Source organism: Haliotis cracherodii, unplaced genomic scaffold (genome assembly GCF_022045235.1).
Source record: "Haliotis cracherodii isolate W230 unplaced genomic scaffold, xgHalCrac1.p SCAF_18, whole genome shotgun sequence".
NCBI classification, from domain to species: Eukaryota; Metazoa; Mollusca; class Gastropoda; order Lepetellida; family Haliotidae; genus Haliotis; species Haliotis cracherodii.
In genome coordinates this window covers 6,401,449-6,413,136 of record NW_027266273.1, presented here as the reverse complement: position 1 = coordinate 6,413,136, position 11,688 = coordinate 6,401,449, and the positions used below count along the sequence as shown (strand labels likewise).

Genomic DNA, 11,688 nt, shown 5'->3' with positions numbered 1-11,688 from the left:
AAATTCACTATTAACTATTTCCTATTTGATACATATCATATACTCCCGTACCTCAGCGCCGTTACTGTAATTGTTTTGCTTCCGGGTCAGGCGGAAGTTGATCACCTGTCAGAAAGTGCTAAGTTGTCACTTCAACCAGATTGTTTACTTTCGTTGCAAATACATAAACGATGCCGACATAAGGAGCCGGAAAAGACCAATTTTGCTTTTTGTATGAAAGGTTGTACATACTTTATCATATTTGCAACTGTGTTTTATACATGTGTTATTTAGTCCACCTATCGTCGTCTCATTGGGAAAACCCTCATTTTGTTACTTCAGTAGGCTAATTGTCGCAGTGAACTTTACATGACCTGACATTCACCCTGCTCAGCTGGCACATAGATTAGATCAAATAATTTCCTGTCAAGATCATGTTCGAACAAAATGTTATTTGAAATTTCATAGTCACACCAGGCGTTGGGATCGTAATTTAATTATATTTGTTTGTTGTCAATTCTTACTTGTTATATATTCAGTTAATATTAACGAGAAACCCAGTCTGTCTTGATCCAGAAGACGCTTTTACGGAAACACTATTGTCTGGACAGTTACATCAATATTTTAGTTGCAGTGACTACTATACCTACCCTTGGTTTGTTAATCACCTTGAATCATGACGTCTGGATTAACAGGGTTTCACTGTGTAAAAGTACCACTTTCTTGGCTATTGGTTAAACCTAAAGTTGTGCATGTCCCCGAAATAGTATTCATTCATACACGAAAACTATGGGGATCAGTGTAAGAAAGTATAAAAGAAAGCTGCATATTGTTGCATTCGGTTGTGTTTCTACTTAGATGTGTTTGAGTTTCATAATAAACAATGATAAATGGACATGACATGATCTACTTATGTAATAACATATTGTACTACTATTCTAATATCATTTATTACGTTTATCTCCAAAATAGGTTAATTGTGACTTTTCATGAAGCACCGCCAGCTTATTTTGTGTGTTTGGACCCACTTGACTTTGTTATAAGACATGATATCCAACTTCACAATTTTAAACTTTGGCATAGCCATATTTCACTCCAATATTATATAATCAAAATTTATTTTGTATTATTTAATAGATGATAATCGTTTTGTTTTGGGAAATATGTTTTAAAAAGGGAAGAGGGACAGCACTTCTTTTGGACTCATTTTTGGTAGATTTGGATCAGGTCACTCTTAGGTTCTCTTGGTCAAGGTCACTTCAAATAGAGACCTTCTTTAATTTGTCCTCAACCCGTTCAATGCTGTCAATGCTGAATATTTGTTTGACCAGCAGCAGCACACCCTCACTATGACTGACACAGGTCTCCAGTAAAAAATTCCAAGCAAACTGCATGCTCACTAAATTAAACATGTTAGAGGAACTAATGTCTGTTGGTTTTCAAACAAAAAGACCTAATACACACCAAGTTGTTAGATACAGTGATCGCTCGCTATTGCGCTCTTTGATAAAGCACTACTTTGGTTACTACACGCGGTAACGCATGGCTCCAAAAATTTATGTACACTTTTAATACTGAGAGTTTTACACAGTCATGATTGTATTGTTTTTCATTTGCATATAACGCTTCTCATTGCATAATCAACCGTGGAAATACGATTGTTCTACTAGTTAACTTTTCACACTATACATCCTTTGATCTTAGAAGCGCATGCATGCAATAAAAGAGAACCACAAGCAAAGTTCATATTCTTGATTAGTGGGCAATCCAATTTGAGGCGGCACTGTCAACTCACATGTGGTTGCTGTCACAACATGACGGTCATTCCTTTTGATTCGGATCAAGTAACTGTATCAAACCAATTGATCTGGCTTGACATACATTATGTAATATCATCAATATTCTAATACCATCTTGCCGGGGCGTGGGAGTAAACTGACTTTAAAAGTCCAGTTTCCGCCCTTTGTGAACTAGGCCGGAATTATGGAGTTATATTTTGTTCAATAAAAATCCGGTAACAAAGTCGGCATTCAGGTCGTAAACTGCCGTGCATATTTCGGTCGTTTGTAGGATTTGCAAAGCGTGTGTACCTTAAACTTAATGTCAACAGATATTTTTCAAATCATTTCTTGCTTTTAATTAATGTGCTCACATTTCAAAGTAAGACCCGTTTTAATACAATATAGATCTTGATTATCGATTAAATTGTCTTCACTTAGCACCGCCATTTTGTTTGAAACAAATGCAAGTGATATGAGATGTGGTATCTGATTGGTCAATAGGAGGGACATAGAAAGCACATACTCGTAATAGCTACGATCGAGCCCAGAAATTCCAGCCTATTTCGGCAAGGGTGGAAACTGAATTTTTACAGTCAGTTAACTCCCTTGCCTTGGGAAGATGTTCTAAAACAAGATGTACATTAAACATTTACATCCTCTAATTTCAGAAAGTTATGTGGTATGTGATGGAGAGTGCACAGCAAAACTACCACTTATCGGAACGCCTTATTAGAGCCATCAGCAATTGGAGGACCTTCGCTGGTGCTAATGATGATGTGGAGCATCTGATTGACCTTGGTGCTGATGTTAATGGAATCCATGGCACTCTACTGCCACTGCATTGTGCATGTATGGTCAGTGACAGCAGCTGTCTCCGTCTCCTGCTACAGAAAGGAGCTAGGGTAAAAAGCCTTGATCATGTTGATGTAGTGGCCATAAATTTTGATAGGATTCAAACCAAGGACCTTCCGATCCAAGGTTGGACGCCTTGTCCACATTACCAAAGAGGTTAACCCCGACAGCAAGACAACAAAGGAAGGATGTCATCTGTGTGATAGCTCCACTCCCTGCTACATACTCTCTCTCCCTTCTGTCAACAGAAGGCACATCCTGCGCCACACTGTAGGGTACTGAGATATATTTTCCTCAAATTGAATGTGAACATGCACATCCCCACGTTGGGCACCAATGTAGCAGGCTTTCAAACGTCAAGATAAGCAAAAAGGGAATGGGTAAACAGGTGAACAAAGAGACATCCTTTCCATCGAAAAGATTTTGGGGGTCTTTCTAATGTGTGTCAGTCAGTTTTTCAATATTGAATATCTGCTAACTCTGTCGTAATCAATGGGACTGGCCATCATGTTGTTGATATCGCCAACCCAACTTGCATTCTGACTGGACCCTTAGACTGAGTAATGTAGCACAATCAAATTGTAATTTGAGATCGCGAGAACCTCTTGAATGGATCAAGGGGTATTGTATGTTTACTGAAATAAGAGCACTGGAGATGAGGATGAGGAGGAAGGTGACAATATGCTTTTTGCGCAGAATAATTCATAAAATAAACTTTGTCTTTCAGAGAAATTGAACTTGTTAAAAAGGGTATTATCACTCTCAATGAAAAAAAAAAGGGGAAAACTTTCTAATTTACAACTGTTGTCTAGCTACAGTGAAATGGCCTTTTTTGGCACATATCAATTCTGAAGTGCACACCTAAACATCTTTATGAGTGCTCCGTGGCTGAAATGACATTTCTCTTCATGTTCACTTTGCAGGTAAATGAGGTTGATGGTTATGGTCGGACCGCTCTCCACTATGCTGCCGAGAGGGACATCTTCTGTGTGGAGGTGCTGATGCAGCATGGAGCCGACCTCAACGCTGGGGATGGGAACCAAGATACCCCCTTACACTGGGCAGCCTACAAAAACAATGTCGCCTGTGTCAAACTCTTATTGCAAAATGGTGCTGATGTGGATGGACGAGATTATAATGAAGACACTCCTCTAGCCTGGGCAGCAAGGAAGGGTCATTTGGAGATTATCAAAATTCTTCTAGAATACAACGCCAATGTTGACAGGAAAAATCTTATGGGTGACACACCTCTTATACGAGCTGCATCCATTCAAGCGAGCGGTCTCAACACCGATCTTGATGACGCAGTATTGGAGTTGCTCATTAAAGCATCTGGGCAGTTTGACCTGCGGAATAACAGAGGGGAGTTAATTGGGAATATAGGGCAGGATAATAAGATGACTGAACTGCTGCTTCCACTGTGCAAAAATACAAAGAAACTCCAAGACCTCTGTCGCCATTGTATACGACGTTGCCTTGGTTACCACTACTTACCAAACAAAGTTCCCACACTTCCCTTGCCCCTTCAACTGCGTGATTATATTTTACTTCGTCGGTGATGAGATTGTCATGGATTTTATTCAGGAATCATTTGTATGATTGGGATCGGTTTTACCATGTTTATTATTACTTTGTTCTTGAAGGTTGTCCTCATGTTTTAAAAGAATTCTTCATCATAATGACTGGCACAGTCAACTGGTATATTTGGATGCAGGTCAATATATTAGAAGTAGCTCAAACCAATATATTTCATCCATTTACCAGTGTTTATTTGTTGATGGTTATTCTCTGAATGACAAAACCATTGTTAACAACTTATAAAAATCTTTGATTTTTGGCCCTTTGTCACTTGGTATACATATTTATGGTTTCCCCAGTTTCATTGAAGGAAGTTTAGGGTGGTTTGGGTGTTCTCAAATCCACAGAGAGTGAGTCAGTTTTGTATAACATGGCTTAGCAATAATGTAAGCTCTACCTTCTGCATATGGAGCTAATACCAGAACCACCAAATTAAATCTTTCCTCCGTCCCATTCAACAAACTGTTCTTAGCACTAAGACAATCGTAAGTCAACATTAAAGAATGGGAGTTATGACAGTCGTAGTCCTAAGTGATTGTTAGCACTAAGATGATCATAAGTTTATGTTAAAGAATGGGAGTTATGACAGTCGCAGCCCTAAGCGATCTTAGTGCTAAGACAGTTGTAAGTTTATGTTTAAGAATGAGAGTTACGACAGTCGCAACCCTAAGTGATCTTAGTGCTAAGACAGTCATAAGTTTATGTTTAAGAATGAGAGTTACGACAGTCACAACCCTAAACAATCGTAGTGCTAAGACAGTCGGAAGTTTATGTTTAAGAATGAGAGTTACTACAGTCATAGCCGCAGGAATGCTGGTGTGGAACAGGACCCAAATATTTTTACTCTGTTACGATACCTCTCCTTGCGAAACTGAAGCTGAACTGTATTAAGAAGCTGACATCTGATTGTCTCAAGAAGCCATGCATTCTTCATCAATAAAGATTGAGGGGTCAATGTTCTCTCAGGGTTCACCTAAGGCGACTTCTATGGAAATGTCCTCAGATCTTTGGGTGTAGAGGTATCGTATCTGAGTACAGGATTTGATTTCAATGAGATTGATATTTATCCAAAACTTTACTTACACCCATCCACTGCTGGAATACTGCTTAAAGCAGAGTAAAACCATACTCACTTCAAAAGCTGTTTGGTTTTTGGTTTTAAATGTTTAAAAAGGAAACAAATTTGTTGAAATTGTTGATATGGTTAAAGGGGAAATAAATAAGAAATTAATTTCCCTTTCTATGTTTTTTTAAAATATTTTATTCAGTCTGTTTTGTTCATGTACATTGTTTATGAAAACGTAACTAGTGTGTGTGACCTTCCCATGATGATCTACTTGAATGTTTCTCTCATTGTTTTGGTGAAAGATTAGTCATTTGCAAAATATTAGGTTAGTGAATTCGTAAACCAAGTAATAACATGTTGTAGCAAGGTTATACCCAGTGTATGAACATAATAATTGTGTCGACAAGTCCATTCTTGGTAGTATTGTACAATGGTACTCTGGTATCAATCAAGCACTATGATAATGAGGGCTGTCAAAACTGATGAATACGTATGTTTTTCATAGTTCCAAGTATTTTACATGAGAGAAAATTGCGTTGATTTTTTCATTTGTATATTACAACATGACTTCTTCTTAAATCATGTATGTTTGGTAAGATTGTGTGAATTATTTCAGATGATAAATTAATGGATCATTTCAGTAAAAGGCTCAATATTGAACATGTTGAATACTATTCTGTGATCGTGCGATACTAGTTAATACTGTTGAAACCAAAGATCATGCAAGCCCCCGTCTTGAGAGTCATGAAACTGTTGGTAACATCATACCAGTACTTGTCATAATACAAGGGAACATCCTTCTCAAATATCCAGTGTATTATGTCGCCATTCATTTTTTTATAAGTACTCTGGACCCATTTGCTTTCATAGCTTCAGGGGCGGTCGGGTAGCCTGGTGTTTAAAGCGTTCGCTTGTCACGCCGAAGACCCGGGTTCGATTCCCAAGATGGGTACAATGTGTGAAGCCTATTTCTGGTGTACCCTGTCGTGATATTGCTGGAATACTGCTAAAAGCGGCGTAAAATCAAACTCACTCATAGCTTCATTTTGGATGTGACGTTACCATGGTTACCATCTCCAGCTCTTATCACTTAGCACAGAGCACAGAGTTTCTTAGTTCATGAGCTTGAAAGCAAAAACCAATCAAAAGGCCTCTTCTGAATTCTTTTGAGTTTTGCATATACCAAGATTTAAAATCATGGCCATGTACAAGCTAGCTCTTGACATATATATTTAATTGAATGAGGAGACTGTCATGCATTTTTGCTGGAAATGGTATTTCCTGGGTGATGCTGGTGGGAGTCCTGAAGCTACAAGATGTTCACAGTTTTGTGTTCAACGTCAAGTTGAACTGAATGCTGGTAATATCTTATTTTGGTAACTTAGGGTAATTTTTAATATGAAATTTGATTGGACGGCTGTTTTTGTCTTTCAAACCAGAATCTAAACAAAGCCAGGCTCCAGGTGCAGGGTATATTACAGCATTGGAGTTATGGAATGGAGACAGGATATCTGGATGATTGAAGAGAGGTTACTACAGCCGCATGACTTGCTTCATACTTACACAGTAGATGGCAGGTTTTGCCGATACTGGAAGTGTTTTCACAGAACTTGCACACTATGTGAGGTAGAAATCTGTGTCATTACTTCACAGGTTTGTTTATACTACATTCCTGCATCATCCATGAATACATATGGCTGCTTGGCTGTGTAGCAAAAGCCTTGTTCCAGCTAGAAGAACGCCGGCAAGTGCTCACACCGAGAGCTCCAGTGCACAGACAGCCATTTGCCTTGCTTGACAACATGTACCAAAGCCTTGAGGATGTCTTCTCTACAGACTGCCTCAAGGTTTGGCAGTAGTAGATTTTACATAATGTTTATGTATGGAGTATGACTCATTTGACACCAATGAGTTATTAACAGGCTCATATCATAAGCTTACTGAAAGTATCCTACCACATAATGAAGGGAAATTTTTGAAGTATTACTGTCTGGTATGATCAATACCTCACCATAGTGTCATGTTGAGTCCAAATCAACATGAGAGAAAATCTTTGTAAGGTTTCTGATTAGACCGATGGAGTTGATGACACCGTCTTTTCAAAGCTATGGTAGAGAATGGGTTCAGGATGTTATAACCATGGTAACAGAATGGAAATTTAATACCCTGCATTATTGAGGATGGGTTTCAGTATTACATATCAATACAACACAAAGAGTTTGTTGGATAGTGTTGACATACTTTGTCTGCCTGTCATTATTTTGTAATGGCCACAAGCTGATTTTGTACCATGGTGCTCATTTCTACATCATTATTTTGTCACAAGTCTCAGTGGTTCATAGCCTATTCTTTGATGTATGGTTATAGGAAACACTCTGTGCTGCGATGCTGCTTAATCCTGTCAGTGGTAACCCCATTCACTTGTCAAGGGCACATGGTGTTAGGTGTTCCTGCATGACAGTCTTACCACAGTTACATCTTTGTGTGCTAATGTTCCTAAGCTTCTAGAATATGCAGGTTCATAAGATTTAGAGTGGCATTCTTGTCCTTGTTCTGTCATCCGTGTTAATGGCTTTTTTTAAATGAAAAAATAATATTTTTGTAAAGACAAATTCAGCATTATCCCGTTGGCTCATACTTTTGTGGATATTCCTCCACAACATGTACTGTCAACAACAAAAGATTTCACTATCATGCAATTCCTTTTCTATGATGCTCAGAACTTATCATTCTACTATGTAGCATAGAATTACAACTGGATTAACTTATGTAACATAGATTAAGTCTGACATAACGCTACCAACACTTTGTGGATTGGGCCCTGTTTTATTAGTGATGTATATGGATGTGCATGGATATAGGACTGTACAAGCATTTATCATTGGTGAAATGATTCTATGGAGATTTATCATTCATGGATAATAATTAATTCCTGCTGGTTTTGAATGTTTTATTTACACTGTTACAAAATAGCATTTCTATGATTATACTTCCATGACATCAGATTTCAGGGCAAAATATATCAACAGAATCCTATGCTGTACAATACAGGGGGCACTGGTGGCCAGTTGTCTAAGGTGCTTCGATTCGCTGTGCAGAGTTGCGTCCCTTGAGCCCGCCAGAAACCTATGATTGTGGGTTTGAATCCTGGTTCGCCCCAATTATGTTTCTAGGTTTGTCAGCACCATACCCGTGCTCGTGGGTCTAAGACCTGCACCACTTCAGGCATTCCTCCCACATTAAGCTGACATGCCGCGATATAACTGGAATACTGTTAAAAGCGACGTTAAACCCAACTCACTCACTGTACAAAACAGTGAGATTCGTTGGCTGGTCCTAATGGCAGCCGAGGTTGATTACAACTTGAATGGGTTACTACAGGGAGGTTTTTCAGCTGAGGAACAGCTGATTGTACACTTATCATTATCATTTACATTTGTCAGAGGGGTATACAAAGTAAGTGATCTAGACTACCAGTTGTCAGACTTTCATTTTTGTAGAAGCCTCGGTGGCTGAGTGGGTTAGATCGCGGACTTTGTGTGCTGGCAATTAGGCCTCACTCTGATGGTTTGGGTTTAAATCCCGGAAAGGACTAAACCCCCCAAAATTACAAGAATCTGTACTTTACTAAGAAAGTGTTATCCCAATTATTTGTTACAGCTGATTGTATGTCATCATACCCTTAGAGCAGGTGGGTTCTACACAGCCACTTGTCTGCATTTCTTGTTTGCTTTTAACGATGCACTTGGCAATATATCATCTATATTATGGCCGGCAGTATAATCAAGCGTGGGCCAGACAAACCAGTCACTGAAATGAGCTAAACCCCTCGCCATCAGGGTACAATGTCATGAAGTCAGCTAAGTTATTGAATCTTACAACCCAATACATTTCTGATGCTTCTTGACAAGCATAGGTTACTGGGGACCGGTTCCAACCAAGAATGCAATGCTTGTCCATGTAGCCTGGCGAGTAAAAGGTTGAAAGGGCAAGTAGTTTCTCCCAAAATGTATTAACATAACAGAAACACTTAGTGTACTCTCTCCACTGACCACTAGTTTGTCAAGAGCAGGCCTAATATATCACCAGCTGCAGGAATATATATATATAATATTGACGACTGGCATCATACTACTAAGTCAGTTTTCCTAAAAAAGGCATCTGAACAGGCATCAGTACCAGTTCACAGTACAGCATGACATTTTAATAGTTCATGGAGAATATGATTATCACAAGTTAAATATTGTAAACAGAAATTATATTTTCTTGAGTTAACAGTTTGTTAAATGATATTTTCTGATTTTGTCCATATTAATGGAATTTTACGGAAGGTTAAAATCAGGGAGCAACCATTTCATTTTCAGGAGGAGGGGGCAAAATATAACCACCCTGTTTTACTGAAATAAATATATATATGCCTTGCAGTGTAGGAAAATAGATAGTGTGTCCTTTTCTTTCTGGCAGATTATAATCCAGTGTCCAGAGAAAACATTCAATTAATGTGACTTCTTTTTTTAAATGAGCACTTTTTTGTTGGAAAAAATTATTGAGCTCTAAAAGCTTAAAAGAAAAATGTTGATCTCAAACCAAAAACTCTCCTCCCAAAAGTCAAACGATATCTCCCCAACCCTAGATCCATGAAATGCTGAAAGTTAACTTTCATATAACTTTAACATACTTCAGTGTGAAAGACTATGTGAACATGACACTTGATATTTCACTGCAGTGAACTAACACCTGATATTTCACCTCCGTGAACATAACACTTTGATAGAAGTATTGTCATACAAGAGTCACCTCCCCACAAATTGTCTCCCTTTATCGCAAGTGTGTCTGCCCGCACACAAACTGTTGACTGCCTTTTTACATTAGTTCCACATTGATAGGCAAAATTAGTGACCGATGATCATTTGTGGAGTTAATATCACTTCTTGCTGTTTGTTATTCTCTTAAAGTTTAGTTTTCAACTAAATTTCTCATTTAATTCGTCAATCAAAACTTTGTTTCGCAAAGCGCAATTATTATTTTTACTTGACCAGAATGGATTCCATTGCTTCCAACAGCAGTCTCGTAGCTTTCAAGAATATATTTTGTTGATTTTAATCATATCAAAAGGTATTTTTAAGATTTGGCAAACTTGGAACTGTTTTAAGTTGCAATACAAGAGATTGGTGAAACATTCCTGCGTGTTTAAGTATGGAGAAATTACAATTCAAGGTTTTACATTTGTAATAAAAAAAGTTAATTTTCTGATAGACAACTACCCAAAAAGTATATAATAAATACAATATTCCAAGTGTCTCATGAAATAACATGTTTCTCTCATCTTGTGATGCCTGTCTATATGTCAGTTTGTTTTCATTACTTTGTTTTGTTTGTTGTTTAACGCCGCACTCAGCAATATCTTGTTTTCCTTATGATCATCTCTTGCTTTGAACCGTGTGACTAGCACAGCTAAGGGATATAAGTGGGATGGATTTTCCCCAGACTAAATAGAACTCATGATCAGGGAGAAACAAATGACTTCTAAATCTGATTAAATCCAGGTTTCATCATATTTATGAATGGTTGTACAATTTTCGATTTATTCTGTTACGCTGGTTAATCTCTGATGTTTTAACTATAATTTGTTCTGTATTGTTTTGTTTTCAAGATATGAATGTTTGTTATAAATTTTCCTCCAATTAATGAGATATATATGTTGGTAATGAAAAATGTAAACTAGATATTTATGATCAGCAATCGTGTGATTAGTTTTAATTTGATTATTCATTACTTGCATATGACTATGGATGGTACTCTGCTGCAGTCAGCACAAAGAACTCATTTGGCAGATATTTGTTTGTTTTTGTTTTTTAATAAATGCAACACAAAACATTTTAATTACCAATTACTTTGATTTGTATGTTGATCAGACAAGATTGCATTGACTTAACATATGCTCTTGCACAGATCTTATCAACAGAGTTTTTTGCCTGTCTTTTTGTGAGAAATAATAGGTCATTGAGGCCCAGTCTTCTCAGGTGCCACAATTCAATTTGCTGTGCAGAATTGTGTCCCTTAGCAGCACTTGGATCTGCTGATTATTATTAAAGTCAAGATGGAACCTCGAGTTTTATAGTCAGTTATCTCCCTTGCCAGGGGAAGATGGTCAGAACCATGTGGGTTTTACCACATGTGCTTAATGTCTGTGCACTACATTACTTCAGGTTTTCATCTAATATTAAGATGGAATGTTAATGTAATTGAAATACTGTTCAGAGTTAACTCACGATCATATATATGCAATACTCATGTTATGCACAAGGGATATATGTCTGTAGGATTGTACTGCATCATTGTCCTTGGTTAGTTCACCGTTTTTACTTGTGACATATACCATTTTCACCTTGTATCTTGCACCTTGGATTTCCCTGTACAAGTGTTCCTGGC

The 11,688-nt window shown here is 37.8% G+C and overlaps 1 protein-coding gene across 2 annotated transcripts; it reads left to right on the top strand.

Annotated features, from left to right (window-relative positions):
- The first annotated feature begins 102 nt into the window (after positions 1–102).
- Positions 103–6,151, top strand: LOC139465208 (ankyrin repeat and SOCS box protein 8-like). Of its 2 annotated transcripts, none has more exons than XM_071246874.1 (3): positions 103–220; positions 2,429–2,662; positions 3,536–6,151. In XM_071246874.1, exons 2-3 carry the CDS (start codon positions 2,435–2,437, stop codon positions 4,169–4,171), a joined length of 864 nt encoding a protein of 287 aa, XP_071102975.1. In that variant the 5' UTR covers positions 103–220; positions 2,429–2,434; the 3' UTR covers positions 4,172–6,151. The 2 variants fall into 2 exon arrangements, with proteins under 2 accessions (XP_071102975.1, XP_071102976.1); XM_071246875.1 differs by lacking the exon at positions 103–220 and adding an exon at positions 472–484.
- Positions 6,152–11,688: the final 5,537 nt, after the last annotated feature.

Coding starts and splice junctions, on each gene's coding strand:
- LOC139465208 (XM_071246874.1), top strand. CDS start 2,435: ATGTGGTATGTGATGGAGAGTGCACAGCAAAACTACCACTTATCGGAA. Junction 2,663..3,535: donor TGCTACAGAAAGGAGCTAGG/GTAAAAAGCCTT, acceptor TTCACTTTGCAG/GTAAATGAGGTTGATGGTTA.